Here is a 20596-nt window from a genome sequence, read left to right as displayed (position 1 = left end):
CAAATGAGACTGAAGAGACCGGTTCTTAATTTGACTTTCTCCATAGTCTTGGAATATGTTATCACTACAGGTCAAGCAAAGTCCTGCTGTGCCTGTCTTTAAGTCTATTCTTGATAATTGGGTGGGTAGACACAGTTGTACACCAGGGTTGTCATGTACAGCCTTGCTTAATTTGGCAGGTGGGTACTGTTAAGTACTGTAAAGGGTGGCAAGAACTTTTAAGTGTGTCCAGTTAGATTTATGTGGTTAGGCCTTTTATGGTCTGTGTGATAGTTTGCTTAGCATTCTTTCAGTGTTCATGAAACAGATCATTGTTGTCGAATACCACACAAAACAACGATTTGCCTTTTCTTCAAACTTCTACAACCTGTAACTTTTACAGTCAGCAGTTTTAAATTTTGCACTGTCTGGTGCGCAAAAACTTATTTCTGATAATTAGATCCTGATGAGAGTGTTCTAGCATTCCAGTAATTTGTGTGTGTTTATCTGTCCAGATTACTTGCTGTTGTGTAGTTCCTTCACAGTGGGCTGTCCACTACCATTTACTTCTGAACTCTCTTATTGGAGACTTCACGTCTAAAACTGGCTCACAATGGATTCTTCTTTAACAATAGACGTTATGGCTTAGGCACATTCTGTCTTTTAATAGTATCCATTTCTGACTGCTTCCATCATCACTCCCATTAGGACCTCTTTTTCATACTTCTCAAAAAGGATATCCTACACTACTTTTGTGTTAGAGTAGTAAAAACTGTCCTTAATACACGAATCAGATTGTGTGCAACAACCATCACATTAGGGGATGAGAAGTACTCCCTAACCAATAATTCTTTCATACCTCTGAGAAACCTGGATCATATGCCTGGGAACCTCCCACAAAGCAATTTAATAGTTTCATTTACTGGTTTACCTGCTTTACTAGATCAGATAACCCCCCCTCCCCCACTCAGATATAGGGGACTTAAGCTAAGTAAAGACACTGGACAAAGCCATTCTTTGACTGACCAATATAACCTGCGGGACGGTGCAGGTAAGACTTTAAGTAGGTGCTGGATCCAGTTTCATGTTACTTTTCGACATCTAGCCAAGATCTTTCTAAGGCCCACCTTGCTGCAAAGAGAAATGTGCATTCCTACAGACTGTATTAGTCCTCCAGTTCAGCACTTACCAAGGCTCTGTATGTCCTAAAACAGCCGAATTCCTGACCTTTACCAACATTAATGGCTCTGACAAAATTTGTTTACCAACAAAATTGTTACACTAATTAAAGTAGTTTCATGCTTTCTCAAAACATTAAAGGAAAGTATGGATGCTCAAGTTGGAATATGGATTGTATGGCAAATTGCATTAGAGCTAATAAAAAAAAAAACTGAGATTTAAAATATTTGCAAATTTTCAAACTAAGATGCAGCTTTTTGCAGATGATATACTATTAATAGGAGATATAAACAATTCAATATTTGGATTAAATTATTCCATTTGGTATCATTAATGAAATTTTGCTGAAAATAAAGCTGAATCCATTTTAATGAACCTATTAATTCTGTACGTTTGACAAGAGGATGCTGTTTGTCAGACTATGCGTGTTGCTGTTAGATGTATTTTTAACGTAGGAACAATAGCATTTATTGTTGAGCTTGGGGATTAGATAAATAACTCGTTCTCAGATCATCCCCAGAAATTAGAAAGTGGTACATGATGTGATTTCATTTCCATTTGGACTTTGCCATAACCTGAAAGGTCAACTTTAAACTCTTTCTTCAGACACCCAGATGCGTTGCAGGTCTGGCTGCAACACTCATATCCTCCTTTGATCATAATTGATCCTACAATTTCAGTATCTGTGGTCATTCTGACTGCCCTTACACATGCTGAACTTTCTGTGCAGGTCCGCTACATTTAAGTGATACAAGTTTTTGTTACTTTGCATTCAGGTGTTGGAAGATCATTTGTAGAGAAGAAAATCGCCATTTTATTTTTGTGTAAAGTTTCACATGAAACTCCAATGCTAGCATGTAGATGAAAATGTAACAACTGTTGGTGGAATGAATTTAGGAAGTGAAAAGCTGACTGTTTAGGAAAGGCTGCATAGATTTAATACCTGTTGTGTTTGTCGATTGCATTTCAGATATTCAAGCCTCACTGAAGTACAGCAGCAGCTGATTAGAGATACACTCATGACATGGCTGCAAGCTCAGGTAAAAACAAAACAGACTTGGTTATTTTGTTAGTGTTTTGAAAATTTATTTACTGTTGAATAAGGGCTATTGATCTATTTTGGGGTAAATCTCAGCCAAAGTGCTACATACAAAGCGAGCACTGCTCCAGTTCATCCACTCTTAAGATTTGCATTACTGTAATAATTGTATTGACAGAAAATAAAAGCATACATATGTACATGTCCTACATGACTATGCACAATCAAATTATTACATTAGTAAACAAAGTCCAGAATTAATATTGAATCTAGTAGATCTGTAAATTAAGATAGAAAGTTCTTGGTGTACAGAGCATGTCAGCACATTGGCCTACAGGGATAAAAGTCTGTGACCTAGATGACCTGAGATTGATTAGTTACTCAGGTGCTTAGGAAGCTGCTGAGGAAAGAAGGCTGATCCAGCCTTTTGATGTTGTGGAAATTTAGACCATTGTACTTCTGACACGTTTTGGAGTTTAGAGATTGAGGGATGCAGGAGATGATTTGGAGAATGAGCCTTTCTCTTTGAAAGGCTCCACAAATATGGAATTATGCTTGTGCAAGAGAGGGTGAAGCAAGCTTTACTTCAGTGATAGTGTGCAAATCATCAACTAAGAAAGGGGGATTGGGAATTAAAAAAAAAAAAAAGCTAAAATCCCTTAACCTGCAAGGATGAAAGCACTCCCTGGTATCAAATTTTCATCTTGAGGTGCATGAATAAGCAGATAGGCTTTCACTTTGGAGAAAAATGGGTCAGCAAGCCATCCGGCGAGAGGCTATATAGACTGGGATTGAGAACCAAAAAAAAAAAATAAGAAAATCAGTGTTATATTCTTCTGTGTAGTGTTTCAGCTGAAACTCTAAATGCTAGCATGTAGTTGAAAATATAGTATCCTAGAGGGGGAGAATCCATTGAGTTCCCAAGAATAATGCAGTTTGTCTGTACAAGTAGTAAGTGTTATTACTGGAAATGTAATTCCTTTGTAGTCGTTTGCATGTTGAAATTAGTATAAAGCAAGTGAAAATGTTAAAATAAGATGAAGACTGGAAAATGGGTTTTGACATTAGTACGTTTAAGTAATCATTGTTTATAGGTAAATGGAAGATTACTGATAGGGAAGAACATGCAAGAACTGTGCTACTGAGGATGAATGCACAAGAACAGGGATGACTAGGTGAAGGTAAGAAGTATCTTGACATAACTGCAGTAGAACAGTCCTTGCATGTGTAGAAATTATTGGAAAGGGAAGAATAAGAATGTACAAGAAAGGTAGGACAAGTGACACTGGAGGATGAATAGGTGAAAAGATGGAATGAAAGGAATCCTTGCATGTACAGAGGTGGAAGAATTAATAGAAAAGGAAGAGTGTACGAGGAATTTGGGAACAAGTAACACACAAGATGAATAGGTTTAAAATGCTTGAAAATGCAGTAAGGAACAAAGGCGTTGGGCATTTATCTAGATAAGTGAAGTATTAAAGATGATTAGTCTACTCTAAGAAAGCAGCAAATACTCCAACTCCCCAAGAACAAAACAAAGTAAGTTAACAGAAGCAATGAGTAATCCTTTATTCTTCCAACGGTAAGCGCTTTAGTCTCCAATTCTTTACGAGACTTCTTCAGACAATAACTTTGTAAAAATGACAAACTTATATACCATCAACAGCTGATCACATGTTCACATTTTTCACATGACTTATTAGTAAATACTTTGTTAAAACATTTTTAAAAGACAAATTCCTATAAATATAATTACATATATGTTAATACATAAATCTATAAACACAATCACATTCCAAACATATAATAAGATAAACTACATTCTTAACTTATTGCAATTCAAGCACTTGACCATCCCACATTTGGAATTAGTCAGTTTAGTACTATTGAGTTTTGACTGGAAATAATTCTTAAAACTCTTACCCCTTTTTTAAATAAATTTTGGCCCATTTCCAATTTTATCTACCAACTCCATTGTTTCTAAATAAACTCCAATCCCAAATTAAAACACTCTTTATGGCTTTAGAATCAACACTATTATGTATAGCCATAGAAACATTAGCATCATATTTTCCATAGTTATTTTTCTTTTTACTTTGATTTAATCTAGATCTCGTTTCATCTTCACATAATTTATCTGTATGAGCCTTCTGATAGCCTCTTATTTTTAACATCTTATTAGATAATTAGATTTGATAATTTGAGGAAAACAAATACTTAAATATAATGCATTATGCAATGACTGGCCATTAGCATTCAAAAACATGCATGCAGGTTGGTCAGCCCAACCAGCGTGCCCTTTGTAAAATCCAGCATATACTAACAGAAAAAAGTCTGGTCATCCAGACTTTTTTCTATTAATATATGCTATGGTTCAGGTCATGAAGCACAGAATCTGAAATCCATACATTTCAAAGGTACTAGAGGGACTGGACAGAAATAAAAGGCAAATAGCGTACGTTATGCAAAACTAAAGAAAACATACCTGATTTGCTTTGTATTTCTGCCCCATCTTTGTTACAACTCCAAACTGTCTGGATTTCAAACTTTTTTTAAAAAATAAATAAAGAAGCAATGGAAATCTTTGTTTCTGTGTCGCTTCCTTTCCAAAGCACTGATGTACCGCACAAGCATGGGAACGCAAGTTCCATATGCATGTGCACGATCTGAAATAGGATATCTAAAGAAATCAGAACACTACCACAGAGTCATTAGACAAAGATGATATTTAAGAAAAGTAAGTCATTTTTTTTCTTAAGTGTCATTGTTTAATAGCAATAACCAACTCCTGGTGTGATATAATAAAGATTTACCCATGGTTGCCTTTGTTTAATCACTCAGACTTTGTTCTTGTCATTAAACCACACCAGCTGTGGGTAAATTTTAAATATACCACACCCAGTCCGTGGTTATTGCTATATTATTGCATGATGCTCTTAAGGAGATGATCCTTTCTCTTAACAGTTTTTTTTTTTTATCAAATACAGTTTATCAAGAGCTAGAAAAGATAAGCAAGTCTTTTTACACAGATCAGACATGGAAAATAATTTAAGAATAACACTGGTAGAATAAATAAGAGTTTGAGTATGCACAGTTTTATTTCTGCTTATTATTTAATCACATTTAGAAACTACAGTACAAAGATGATTGGTATGAAAGGCCAACATAAAATGAAGAAGGAAACATTGCTGCTTACTAGTTTCAAAGTGTTTTGTGTTTTTCATGTTGCCTGCTTTGTGTGTTTCTGTGTGACTAGGAAGTGTAAGCAGTATTATCATCCTGGTTAGTGTTTGAACTGTTGAGTTTGTCAGGATTTACAAATGCAGTTTTATTTCAGTAATGTAGATACAAAAATACACACACGAATACATGTATTTATTTGTGTAAAAACATATATACGTGGTTACATTCAGGCATAGTTAAATAATGTGAATATATGTATGCATATATATGAAACAAAGTTATTGCGCGTTCTTCCATAGTGGGAAGTTATTTCTGAGCATGTCCCACATAAGACGATGCAGGAAAAAAAAATGCATGTAAAATTGTACCAAGGAACACTCAAAAATCAGTAACTAGAGATGAATGTACAGTACCTTAAGCATGCATTCTGCTTTCTGTGGTCTGTTAACAATTTATTGGATCATAAACTTGAAAGTACGTAAATCTGAAGATCATATGTGCCTTACCAAAATAACACCCTCAGAATTTATACTTGCTTCCAGGAGAGCAAGATATTTTAGATGAGGAGGGAACTTGTAGGTATTATGTTGGGGTAGTTTCGAATGGTCACTACTAGGTAATAAATCCATTCTTTCAGTATGTTTCATTTATGTGTTGGTTTATTTCCTTTAGGCATGTGTAAAGCTGTTCGTCCTTTGAAGGTATTACAGTAGGGTCTTTGACGGCCTGGAATACAAGACATTGAGTGTTCATAAAGTGATACTATAGAGATAGGGCTTCAAGTGTATCTTGATAGTTAGAGGGGCTTTTCTAGCTCTCTAATATATGTGGCTAAGTACATGCTGAAAGGTGCATTGCACTCTTAATTGGTCTAATTAAAGCAGTAGTGTGATGCCTCTGCACTGGCCCCAGTAATCAAGGAGCCTCAATCCTCACCACTGGCAACAGCTAGGGGACGTACACACTGGGAGGGAAAGTACACACACAGTGAAGTGCAATTTCCCTTAAGAGCACACAGAGATTGCAGTCAGTCTAAGACTGGTTTCTCCCTCTTTCTCCAGATCCACCTGGTACAGGTTTACTAGTTATGCTCCCTTCTGCCCAGACTATAAGGTAGTTTCCACTGCCACCAACCCCCCTACTTATCAGCTACTATAAAGCCTTTACAAAGGGTGTCCAATCCTACTGTGTAATGTCGCTATTAATCCAAATGGTAGTTTTGACCAAGCACCAGGCTATTAGGAGTGGCGTGAATAGGGTCACCAAATATATATGCAAGTACGCTAAGAACTTAAATATTTCTAAACAAACCAGCTACAATTAAAAGGTTAAAATATATTTTAATAATAAATAAAAGATCAAGGCAATACTCTGTACACAAACAGTTACTTCAGAGTTCAAAATCACAGGAAATATTCTATGCCCTAAATCTTACTTACTTACAGCCAGGCAAGTGCAGATGGTGATGATGAGTACATGTTCTTGTTGGGTCCAAGACGAAATACAAAATGCACAGTCTCTCTCTCAGAGAGTTCTTAAATTTAATATCAAATATTACTGATGGGTTAGCTTGGATGACATCACTTTGTCACCTGTCTTCCGTTCCCAGGCTAAACCCCCAGTGTCCGTTTAACATCTTTGTGTGAAAAATACATAGCCTTCAGATGTTTGCAGTAGCTAGAAGACATAAAACAATAAAACACTTGCAAAGCAATGTAGAAGGCAGCCTAGTTCTAGACATCCTGTCTCCTTACTGCATTGAAACTAACTTTTATGACACAATCGTAAAACACTTTAATTTCAACTTATTTTCTTAAAATTTTTTAAGTTAGCTCAGTATGTTCCAGTTTCTACTATTAAAACATACATTTGCACAGGTATATCATTTACATTTCTGTTCTAAGCCAGCAGAGCATGCTGTGGTTACATTTTAGCTCAGAACATAACATGCACTTCTGTAAAAATCATATCAGTATTCAGAAATGAAATGGAATTATTTACAAAATTCCAGATAGCTAGGCTTGGCAGCGTGATGCCCCCCCCCCCCCCAAAAAAAAAAAAAAAAAAACTCAAGCTGGTTTTTCAAAGTGACCCTTCAGAAACTCTGCTTGACAGGGTTGAGCCTGTCTGGGAATACCTTAGCCTATTCCCTGTCTTGAAAGGCTGTTTGCATTGGCATTGCTAATACCACTGTGGTGCTGCACTGTCATATCATATACCTGCAACACCCTAGGCTTCATCCTAATAACTTGGGATTTTGCTTGCTGGCTTGATGTAGCCATGTTAAGGGATTGTGGTCTGTAACTACAGTGAATTTCCTTCAATACAGATAAAGCTGAAGTTTCTGCGGTACCCACACTATGGCTAGTCATTTATTTTTTACAGCTGCATAGCATTCCTCCCTGGGTTGGAGCCTATGATTGAGATGCATCACTGGGTGTTCTTCTCCCTCTGAGTTAATCTGGCTAAGTACAGCCCCCACCGCTTAGTTTGAAGCATCCACCTGCACAACAAATTATTTGCTGTAATCTGGACTGGCTAACACAGGGGGTCCTCCCAAAGCTCCCTTAAGCTTCTGGAATGCCTGCTCATTTCCTGGGGTCCACACTACCTTAACTGGCCTGTATTTCTTTGTCAGGTCTGTGAGGGGAGCAGCTATAGTACTATAATTGGGGGCAACATTTCTATAGTACTTTTGCTGTCCCTAAAAATGCCCTCACCTGCTTTTTGGTAACAGGGGCAGGCCATGTCTGAATGGTTTTCACTTTGGCAGGTTCTGACCTGATCTTACCACTCCCCACTCTATGCCCCTGGTAGGAGACCTCTGGCGTACCCGCCTGACATTTGCTGTGCTTAATGGTCTACCCTGCCCTCTGTAGTCTACCCAGCACCTCCCTGACATGCTGAAGCTGCTCTTGCCAGAAATGGCTATAGATAGCAATATCATCTAGGTAAGCAAGGGCAATATCTTCTGCTTCCGGTAGGATAAGATCTACCAGCCTCTGGGAAGTCGCTAGGGCATTTTTCATTCCAAAAGACATCTTTGTGAACTCAAACAAGCCAAACAGAGTCACCAAACAGGCTGTGGCCTGCTTTTCTTCTTGGGATAGTGCTAACATTTTGCTTCTGGTGAGAAAAGCAAAGGACTATTTTATCCCAAAAGAGTGAAGCTGTGGTGAGACCAGCATTAGTAGTAGCCAGGCAGTACCCATTCATGTGACTTCCCTCTTTTCATCATTCTTGACAAGCTAATTTTTTGTTTTCAGTAAATACTGCTTGATTTCTTTCCAGCCTCAGAATATCTGCCTAAATACTTCATCCTTAAATTTTCAGGGTGTACTGATTAGTTTTTGCCTCGAGTGTTTGGCAGTGCTCTGTACAGACTCGGACACCTTGAGTGACGTATTTTTCCTGTAAAAGCACAATTGAAATGTCTGCAATATCTAGTTGCACACAGGACATGTAGTTTGCAGTGACAAGCACTGTCCACATAGTTGCAAACTGGATACTCCTGGCAGTGTTTGATATTCTCACTCCAACAGTCTAATCAATAAAAAGGGTCTGTTGCCATGGATATGAACTTTCTACTATCTCTTTTACCGGCTTGGTGGATATGGGCATCCTGAGGCAATGTAGAAATTGCCTCTTGTTTACTGTCAACCAGTTAATTCTCAAACTAATACGGTATGTGAGAGATGTATTTACACAACGTCACTAGAAGCAAAGCTCTCACGTAACCTTATTGACATTAGGAGTTCTTTAATCAGTAGTACACATGCTGCACCCATCATGCACAATTCAAAGCAGACACATAGACTCTCATATACTGAGGCACTTCAAAGTAACCTTCCTAAACCACAAAGACCTCCAAGATAAAGTACCCATAAGAAATATCCTCAGCCCCAAAACGCACTCTTTCAAACAACACCCACGTCAACACATAGAGCTATATTTCATGAAGCCTCTACCTCTAAGCCTGTAAGGCAAGTCACCACATAATCCAACATTCTAGTCATTGGAGACTCCATTGTGAGACGCACTGATGTCCCTTTCACCAGTCTGAGTAAGGAGAAAGTTATGGTCAGTTGCTTATAAGGAGCAAGGATCTGCCACATTACGCATGCACTCAGGACATTGGATCACAATTACCAATGTGACTCTGTCATAGTCCATGTGGTAGTAAATGACCTTAGACGTACCTCCCTAGACTATATGAAGAGAGACATCATACAGCTCTTGAAATATGTGTTTCAGGCTGGTATGAGCCTAGCATTGAGTAGCATTTTACCTTCTCCAAGGATGATACGAACAAAAGATGATTGGCTTAAATAATTGTCTTAGTTTCTGATGTCATTCTAAGGGGGTGCAATATTTGTTATCATGGAAAGAGATGGTCAACAGACCATGCTGCTTTGCCAGGGATGGTGTGCACCTTTCCCCCTCTAGGCTTTCAAATATTAGCTAAAACATTGTCTTCCCCATAGTGCCTTTTTTAGGCAATGCCAAACTGAAAATACTTCTGACATAGCAAATTAAACCCAAGAAAATATAAAGGTATTACTGCTCAATGCTAGGAGCCTAGACAAAAAAACTCCACTCCCTAGAAATTCTCTTTACCCTAGAGAATGCTGATGTCTGTGTGGTCTCTTGAGACATGGTTTAAAGCAGTGGACAGCCCACTGACTGTGGAGGGGTGTAATGCCTTCAACACGTTTAGACCAGCTACTTTACAGGCAGGGACTAAAGGTGGAGGTGTCTCTATTTACATAAAAAATAAATATACTTTAAGGCTGGCACAGGACAGTGCACCTGAGCTGCTCCATGTTCAAATCACCAAAAGTAAAATCCAATACCACTTCATTGCAAGGTATAGGTCCCCCTCTATGACTCAGGAAACCCATACCATGTATTTAAACTTATTAGAAACACTGATGATCCAACCCAATACCATATTCATGGGTGACTTTAATTACCCCACTATTAACTGGGAATCCTATACAACATCAAACTTACATGCACAGAGGTTCCTGGATTTTGTAAACACAAACTCCCTGGACCAGATAGTCAGTATGTCAACCAGAGGTGCAGCCATACTGGATCTGGTCCTCACTAATGTGGAAGAGTACTGCACACCCCTACTAATGCCTTCCCTGCTAAGGTCAGACCACAAAATGGTCTCCTTTGAAATAAAAAATAAAACGCAGACCCCCAGCTAAACCAGGAATATTCAGGAAATATTCTAAAGGCTAATCTCCTGCTATTAAATGCAAACCTGGAAAATTTCAAGCCCATATAAACCCTTAGAACACTTCTGCCTTTGCAGAACTGTTCACAGAAACCCTGTACAAGCATGTTAATAACTGCATAGATGCAGCTGTACCCACCAGGAAGAAGTACAGAACTAACTCAAAAAAAATAAGCCACCATGGTGGAATCTCAGAATCAATCATATGTATAACAGGAGGAAAAAAATCATGGCAAAAATTAGGAGGTGCAGCACACCCCGCAAGACAAAAGCACTCTCATTAAATGAAACAAACATGTCGGAGGACAAATAGTCTACCAAAGCCAAATTTGAGGTAAGTTTGGCCTCCCAGGCCAAGGACAACCACAAAGCATTCTTTAGCTATGTCTGCAATCTCAAAGGCAATGCACACTTGTGTGCAGAGCTCATTGTAAATTGAGCCACCTATACTGAGCCAGAAGATATAGCAAACCTCCTGGCTGATAAATTCAGCTCTAACTTTACTCCTCTCTCCCCCTCATCCTTCCCTCAGGAAATATCAAATATAACTCCTCCTACTATCACTAAGGAAAAGGTCCTTCATGCTTTCTCTAAGACCAAGAACACTGCATCATTGGGCCCAGACAGTATCCTAGGATGGCTTATAAATAGCATGAAACATGACCTATAAGGGCCTTTGGAATTACTGTTTAACTGTAACCTCCAAATGGGCTTCATGGCTTATGAGTGGAGAAAGGCAGCAGTCATCCCTCTACACAAAGGTGGATCATATACAGACCCTGGAAACTACAGACCCATAAGTCTCACTAGTCTTGTATGTAAAGCCATGGAAAGAATTTTCATGGAGATGATCAATAGAGATATAGTAAACCTCCAGACACTGGACCCAACCCAGTTTGATTTCATCAAGGACAGATCATGCCTACTCAACCTGGTGGACTTTTTTGTGAAGGTCACCAAAGCAGTGGATGAGGACAAAATCGTTCACACTGCCTACCTTGACCTGGCCAAGGCATTTGACACTACCCCACTTGGGCATTGTTGACCAGCTCAAGAGGTTATGTACAAACCCGTATGTCACCCTTTGGATAGCCAACTGACTCAGACAAAACCCAGGAAGTTGGAATTGTAGAATCCACCTCTTCAGAGGCCAGTCACAAGTGGAGTCCCTCAGAGATCAGTCCTTGGACCACTCCTTTTTGGCATTTACTTGTCAAGTCAAGGCCGATGTCAGTGGTCTCTGGCTGACTAAATTTGCAGATGATTGCAAATTAGGAGCTGTCATTAAATCTCACACTGACAAATTTTCTCAGGGAAGGGCTGACGCAGACAAACAGCTAATGTCTGAGTCATGGACTAAAACTAAATGCCAAGAAATGCATAATAGTATCCTTTGGGAAGTCATCCATCCCTGGTAACTATCCTATTGACATCTCACCCCTTAGAGTTGACGTAGTAGTCGGGGATTTAGGGCCACACACAGGTAGTAATCTAGTTTTTGATTATCACGTGTCTACAGTGGTGAGGAAATCATTCTATGTTGCGCAATTTATAAACAAAGGTATGGCATCCAAGTCCAAGGAAAATACTGTTACACTGTATTCGGCGTTCATCAGACCTTTCAATGAGTAGAATGCCCCCTTTGGTACGTACCTTACCAGGCATATCCAACAACTGGAACGTCCCCAGAGGTTCCTCACTAAAAGAATACATGGCGTAAGTAATATGTCCTGTGCAGACTGCCTCAGTCCCCTATCCCTGTATTCTGTCTCCTACAGGCTTTTGAGGGGAGATCTATGCCTGGCATACAGGGCATTGTCAGACCCCACTCTGATGGACCTCCTGCATATCCACAAAGCAAACAGTACCAGAATTACCTGTTCTAAAGACTTGAAACTTTGCCTGTGATAAAAATAGGACCTGCTGGACAGATAGGTATGTATCCTGGAGACTACCCCATCTATGGAACAGGCTCCCCATCCATGTGAAGCAGAGTTCCTCCCTAATTAAATTCAAGTGCAACATAGACAACTGGATGGGAAACCGGAAATTCATCCCTGGTTTGGCACCTATGTGTCTGATGCAAACAGGCAGCCTTTAAGTGGTTTATCTCCCAGGGCCATGCCTATACTTAGCAAGGGAATCAGAATTTGTCAGAGATTTGGGATGCATGGATAGGCTTAAAAAGGCCCTTGTGGTCGTTAGCCTAGTAAACAACTATGAACCTCTCTCTAGCAATGGGATTCAAGGCCATCTGCCAGTAACACAAACAAAAAAGAACATAGTGAAGAACTTCTCTAAAGCAAACTTCACACTACTCAAGACTGGTTTGGTATCCTTCAAGGCCCCTGAGCCAGTGGAAACCACAACCCAAGCTGCGGAAGCCCTTACAAATGCCTTCTATGAACACCTCCAGGACTGCATGGATCAGGCAATCCCAAATAAAACCAAGACAGTTTCCACAAAGGGCAAACGTCCAGTCTGGTGGACTCCAGCCATTAACAAACTTTACAATAAGAGGAGAAAGCTATTACATGATAGAACAAAATCCATAAAAGGGAAGTCACCCCTGATCATTATTAGTAAAAAAATATGAGCACTCATAAAATCAACTAAGGCCAATTTTGAGAGAAAAATTGCCATGGGTTCAAAGGACAATCATAAGGCCTTTTTCGGCTATGTTAGGAACCTGGGTGGAAACTCCCAGATATGCTCAGAATTAGTCCAAAATGATACAAAAATCACTGAACACACAGACATTGCCAACATACTGGCAGACAGGTTCAGTGCAAACTTCACCCTCTCCCCTAAAGGAGAGATAACTATCCCAGCAGTGTAGCCTCCCAGACATCTCAAATGCGCGGGTGAAAGCTGCTCTCTCTAAAGCTAAAACACAGCATCAATGGGACTGGATGGTGTCCCGGCTGTGTGCTACACGAGCTAAATGAGGAATTAAACCTGCACATAAGGCAGCTGTTTAATCTCAGCCTTACCACAGTGCGTGCCCAAGGAGTGGCGTCACGGCAACTGTGGTCCCACTCCACAGGCAGTGCCTCACGGACCCTGGTAATTAGCCCCATAAGCTTAACAAGTCTAGTCTGCAAAGCTATGGAGGATCATAATGGAGCTCATAAACAAAGATATAGGGGACTTGCAGACATTGGACCCGACTCAGTTTGGCTTCGTCAAGGGCAGATCATGCCTTTTGAACTTGGTCGACTTCTTCAAAACAGTCACCAAGGCCATTGATGAGGGAAAGACAGTCCATACAGCCTACCTTGACCTTGCAAAGGCTTTTGACACAATACCCCACTCGGGTATTGTAGAAAAGCTTACCAGCTTAAATGTAAACCCATATGTCACAAGATGGGTTGCAAACTGGCTTAAGGACAGAACCCACAGGGTTAGAGTTGCTGGCGCTATGTCCGACTCCAAGCCAGTCACAAGTGGTGTCCCACAGGGCTCGGTCCTTGGCCCCCTATTGTTCGGCATCTACTTCTCAGAAGTACAGGCCAACATGGGAGGACTTTGGCTGACAAAGTTTGCAGACGACTGCAAACTGGGCGCCATAGTGGAAAGTGCATCGGACACGGATATCCTTCAGAAGGGACTCACGGAAACAGATAGCTGGTGCTAGAGCCATGGCCTGAAGTTAAACGCCAAAAAATGTATAGTCATACCCTTCGGGAAAAACAAGGTAACCCCAAGCTACCATATAGGTGGCAATCCACTAAGCACAGAAGAGGTTATCAGGGACCTGACTGATAATGAAGGGATTCACATCCAGATCTAGTGAGGTCATAGTTCCCCTGTACTCTTCACTTATCAGACCAATGATCGAGTACAATGCCCCATTCGGGATTTATCTCACCCGACATCTGCAACAATTGGAGAGACCCCAAAAATTCCTCACCAAAAGGATAAAGGGACTCCAAAATCTGTCATATGCTGCCAGATTGAAGAAACTCCAGCTCTATTCAGTCGCATACCGTCTGCTCAAAGGTGACATGTGCCTGACATACAAGGCCATGTCCAACCCGGAATTAATGGACATGCTCCACCTCAAAAAATGCAAATCCACCAAAACCACTAGAGCAAGCGACTTAAACCTTAGCACGGATATAAATAGGACGTGCTGGAGGGATAGATTTATCACTCAGAGGCTCCCAATGCTGTGGAATAAAATCCCGGGCCATGTGAGGCAGAGCACCTCGCTGGCTCTGTTCAAGAGAAATCTTGATCTGTGGATGGGAGATCGTAGGTTTACCCCGGGAATCATCTCTGTGTCGCTGCTGGACAGAGGCACAACAAACTAATGGGCACAGTATTTTTTCATATAAGGGGTGGCGTAAGCCACAAAACTTAGGGCTAGGCTTATAAATGCCTTAGGGCAGATAGCCTAGTATAAACCTATGAACCTATGAACCTATAAGATCAATGGTGGTAAGTTACATACCCCTACCTAGCTGCTCTAGGGCTTCATCTGTCCTAGGCATGGGGCAAGTATTTGACTCTGTGTGACTATTTAGTTTCCTGTAGTCCACGCAGAACCTAGTGCTGCCATCCTCCTTTGGTATCAGCACCACTGGGGAGGCCCAGGGACTGCTGGACTCCTGAATTACCCCTAGTTCCAACATTTCCTGCATCTCCTTCCTCAGAGACGGACTCTCTCAGGCACCCTATAAGGGCCTGTTTAATAGTCCTTTGGGGGCCTGCATCCACATGGTACTGCACCAGGTGGGTCCACCCTGGTTTCCCAATGAACATGCCCTCAAACCCCTGTAACACTTCCCAAATTTCTTGAACCTGGGTAGGGGATACCTGCTGGGAAAGTTCTACCCCTTCCACTGAGGTGTCAGTCTGAGCCTCACTGAGGAACTCCATCACCAGTTCCCCCTCAGACTCCTCCTGCCATCCACTGCGAATAATCAGCACAAAGGACTCATGGTAAGGGTTCATCATGTTAACATGGTACAATTTGTGCCCCTGCCTAGCAGTTCTATCATGTAGTTAACATCACTGACCTTACTTACCACTTTGTAGGGTACCTCCCAAGCTGCCTGCAGCTTGATGTGTCTGACAGGAATGAGAGCCATTATATGCTGCCCTGCAGCATACTCTCTAGCTCGATCATTCCTGTCATACCAGACATTTTTCTGCTGTTGGGCTTCTGCCAGCTTTTCCTGGGCCAAGCCCATGAGTTCCTTGAGCCTTGTCCTGAGGTTTTAGGGCATATGCCACAAGACTCCTTGTGGGATTCACACTCACCCTCCCACTCATCTTGAATCATATCTAGAGGTCCCCTTACCCTATGCCCATACAGCAACTCAAAGGGTGAAAAACCTGTGGAGTCCTGGGGCACCTTTCTGTAAGCAAACAGATGTGGCAAATATTGGTCCCACTTAAACTGGAATGCAATTGCCCGTAGCATGGACTTGAGTGTAGAGTTTAACCTCTCCACAAGAACAATAGTCTGGGGATGGTAGGGGGTGGTCTTTAGGTGCTTCACCCCACAGTGCTTCCACAGACAAGCCAGCAGGTCTGACATGAAATTGACACCTCTGTCGGTCAGTATTTCATTTGGGAAAACTTCCCTGCTGAAAATCTCTAACAAAGCATTTGCCACCTTTTCTGCCTCAATGGAGGACAGCGCCACCACTTCAGGGTATCTTGTAGTATAATCTACTACCACTAGGATTTACTTTTTCCCTGTGGAACTTGGGATACTCAGAGGCCCCCACAATATCTGTAGCTACCCTCGGAAATGGCTTGTCAGTCACAGCCAAAGGCATGAAAGGAGCTTTCACGTAGTCTCCTGCCTTGCCTACCTTTTGGCACTGCTCACAGGTCCTGCAGTACCCTGTTTCATCTCGGGAAATCCCAGGCCAGTAGAAGTTCTACATAATATGTCTCGTTGTACGTTTTATGCCCATATGACCTGCAAAGGGAATGTCATGGACTATGGCTAGAAGTGCCAGATGGTAGGCTCTGGGCAGTACCAACTGCTATATTACCTCATCCTCTAGCCCACCCTCAGGGGCCCACTCTCTATTCAGTAACCCTTTGTCCCAGTATACAGATTCCCCCTTCCCTTGCCTCACTAGCTACCGCCCTCAGGCCTTGTAATGTAGGGTCTGAGAGCTGAGCCTGTCTCGGCTCTCTCTCTGTAACCCTTCCTAGCTCCCCTTCCAAAGGAAGTCTGGTATCCTCTGATAGCAGTGCCTCACTGTTGGCCTGGGTACTACTAATCATCTCTACCCTTGAAGTCCTCTGTCCAAGGGGAACATCAGTACACACAAGAAGCTGTAGCTCACCTTCAGTGTCACTGCTACAGGGTAGCTCCCTCCCTGAAGTAACCACCTGACTAATCCTGGCCACAAGTGTGCAGTCTATCTGGGTCTACCCAGGCCACCAGACTCGCATGCTTGTCTCCAAGCCTGACTGCATGTAACTACATGCACGCAGGGCATTATCAAAATTATTCCCCATCAGAACATCTGTAGGGATATCCTCAAACACACCTATTTGCTTGCTTCTTTTTACACCCTCCCAGTCGATGTGAACCCTAGCCAAAGGTATTTGGAATGGGGTCCCTCCTAAATCTCTGACTGGAGTAGACTGCCCAAGCAAGCAGTGATCCTCTTTAACCATTGCCAGCTTCACAATGGTTTAGTCAGAGGCCATCTCTTTCTGATCAGTGTCCTCTTTCCCATCCACTATGATATGATAACGTCTTGTGTTAGTTTGCTACACTTGTTGTCTTAAGACAACTTATTGCTGGCATTTTGTCATTCCCACTTACTGGCTCTCCCACCTTTTGTTCCCCACCTTGCCTCCATGGACATCTGTATGCTACATAGCCCCAGTGGTTGCATTTAAAACTTTTAACCCTTAGTTTTGGACGTATACCTGGACCTAGTGGCTTCCCCTGCTACTGGCAGACTCTGTTGGAGCAGTCTGGGCTGCCCACCATGGGTTCATTTAGACCCATGAGCAGCATTGGGTGTCCCTTTCCTGTGCAGTGATGCCCTACTTGCCAGGTATAGGTTTCCCTTTTACTCCAAATCATCTGCATTGTCTATCAACTAATCAGATTCTCATGTCCTCAGACAAAGTGATAACGGCTTGTACCCTCACCAAAAGGTCTGCCAAACCCTTCAAAAGTGGTGACCTGACATCCACTCACCAACCTTTGAAAATAAATGCTTAGTTCAGAAATATTTTCACACACACTTACATCTGCCTTGCGTCTGTGCTCACAAAACTTTTTCCTGTAAGCTTCAGGTGTTACAGTCAAAATGTGTTGTCAGACAATTTAGATTACAGTTTTACCGTGGAGTAACAGGGTCAGGAACCATACCCAGAGCCCTTGGTCAACATTATACTGTTTACATATCCTTTCAAACATATGAATGAAACTATCAAAATTATTCCCCTCTGTAAATTATGGAAAAAATGTACTGACCTTTGTTGCTTCTGGGGTTCAGTTAATCCCTTCCCCATTACCTGCATGACTCTGGCAAAGAGTCTGCATCTCCTTTTCGTGTTGCCTCTGCCTCTCATTCTCCTCCGCTTTCAGGTGTCGCAGTTTCTCATTTTACTCAGCCTTCGGACGTCAGTTTCTCATTTTCCTCAGCCTCCAGACATCTGAGTCTCTCTGCGGCCTCTATTTCCAAATGCTTGGCCTCCAGCTCAAGTTTCTCTAACTCCAGGTGGATTTTTAAGTCCTCTGTGGAAAGGTTGAGCTGTCCATTTTCTGAGAGTTGTACATCTATAGGGCAGTCTGATTGTCTTCCTGGTTGCTGTCCTGTGATGCAGCTGTGACTAAAGCTGCAATCATTTCTGCTTTAGTCTGGTTGGCATGCATCAGTCCTTCAGCATGGCACATCTCAGCCAACTGGCTCTGTCCGCTTGCCGTACTCCTCTGCTGACATGCTTGCCTGCTTTCCCTGACTTACTAAGCTAACAACAAAAAAGTTGTGATGGGAAACTCTGAATGTTCACTGTGTGGCTGATTGAGAGTGCAAGCACCTTCTTTGACCACTGCACACAGGCTACAGGAATTCAATATCCACACTACTATAAGCCAATTAATATGTGATGTGACTATCCCACCACTGACACCAATTAATATGTGACGCCCCTGCACTGGCCCAGTAATCAAGAAGCCTCAATCCTCACCACTGGCTACAGCTAAGGGGACGTACACACTGGGAGGATGACAAGTACACACACAGTTAAGTAAAATTTTTCTTAAGAGCACACAGAGATCACAGTCAGTCTGGGGCTGGTTTCTACCCCTTTCTCCAAATCCGCAATAAGACTCCCTACTGGCACCGCAACAGAGTTAAGATCTCAGCTGAGCGGTCAAGCCAAGACCTCCAGCATACTTTCTGTCCAACCAGTGCTTTGTGTCCTTGCCTAAATAGCTCACACATACACACACTTTGAGATTTGATTTATATATATATATATATATATATATATATATATATATATATATATATATACACACACACACACCTGGTGAAGGCTGATGCAGGTTTATTAGCTATGCCCCCTTCTGCCCAGATTATAAGGTGGTTTACACTGCCACCAACCTCTACTTATGAGCTTCTATAAGGCCCTTACAAAGGGTGTCCGATCCTACTGTGTAACGTTACTATTAATCCAAATGGTAATTTTGACATAGCACCAGGCTATAAGGAGTGGCCTGTGCAGTGTCACCAAATACATATGCAAATACTGTAAGAGCTTAAATATCTCTAAACAAACCAGCTATTATTAAAATGTTTAGATATATTTAAAAATAAATAATGAAAGAACAAGCCAATTCTCAGTACACAAACATAGTTGCTTCAGAGTTCAAATTCACAGGAAATATTCTAACATTGCAGGACACTCTCAAATAAATACAGAAAACATCTAAACGGATCTTTACTATAGACCTAACTATATCGAAAAGTGTTACTATACCCTAAATCTTACTTACAGCCAGGCAAGTACAGATTGTGATGATGAGTGAATGTTCTTGCTAGGTCCAAACAAAATACAAAATGGACAGTTTCTCTGAGAGAGTTCTTAAACTAATATCAAGTATTACTGCTAGGTTAGCATGGATGACATCACTTTTTGTCACCTGTCTTCAGTTCCCAGGCTAAACCCCCAGTGTCCAACATTTAACATGTCTGTGTAAAAAAATACATAGCTTTCAGATGTTTGCAATTGGTGGAAGACATAAAGCAATAAAACACTTACAAAACATTGCAGAAGGCAACCTAGTTCTAGACATCTTGTCTCCTTGCTGCATTGAACGTTTTATGACGCAATCGTAAAACACTTAACTTGCAAAACGTCAAGAAAGTAAGTTGAAATAAAATTCTGTATGTTCCAGTTTCTACTTTTAAAACATATTTGCACAGGAATGTAGTTTATATACATTTCTGATCTAAGCCAGCAGACCAAGCTGTGGTTATATTTTAGCTCAGTACATAACATAAACTTCTGTATAAATCATATCAATATTCCCAAATGACATAGATTTATTTGCAAAATTCCAGATAGCTGGGCTGGCAGTGTGACAGGTAGTATAGAGAACAGTAACATCCTTTGACCTAAATGAGATTCCTTTGCATGTTAGTTGATGTGCTTCCATTATCACTGTTGCAGTAATTTTAACATATGGGATCTCCTGCCAAGGATAGCCCAACGTCCTACCTGTAAAACAAAGCCATTGGAATTTATAGATGATGTATGGCACAGTTATGCTTTCCACATAAGGCATAGGGTATAAAGGTGATGTATGCAGCTCAGAACTTATTTGCCACCAGTTTGAACATCATCATTTATTCAGTCTGAATACTCCTGTGCTAGTTACCAAGCCTTGTTGCAGACAAATGTCCCAATAAGGTTCCTTCTTATCTCTCTCTCTTTTTATTTTGGTGTGTTTACATGTCATCTAAAAAAAAAAA

The 20596-nt window shown here is 41.2% G+C and overlaps 1 protein-coding gene across 1 annotated transcript in view; it reads left to right on the top strand.

Moving 5' to 3' along the window:
• XPOT (exportin for tRNA) overlaps nucleotides 1-20596 on the top strand; it is a 3393313-nt gene that overhangs the window by 359850 nt on the left and 3012867 nt on the right. Inside the window, exon 5 of the mRNA XM_044088045.1 lies at nucleotides 2129-2198. Coding sequence (XP_043943980.1) covers nucleotides 2129-2198 — 70 coding nt within the window. The remainder of the gene's footprint in view (nucleotides 1-2128; nucleotides 2199-20596) is intronic.

The sequence above is a fragment of the Protopterus annectens genome, chromosome 11.part0, assembly GCF_019279795.1.
Source record: "Protopterus annectens isolate FY-2018-M chromosome 11.part0, PAN1.0, whole genome shotgun sequence".
Classification (NCBI taxonomy): Eukaryota; Metazoa; Chordata; order Ceratodontiformes; family Protopteridae; genus Protopterus; species Protopterus annectens.
The sequence above is the reverse complement of the archived record's forward strand: the minus strand, read 5'-3'. Positions and strand labels throughout refer to the sequence as shown.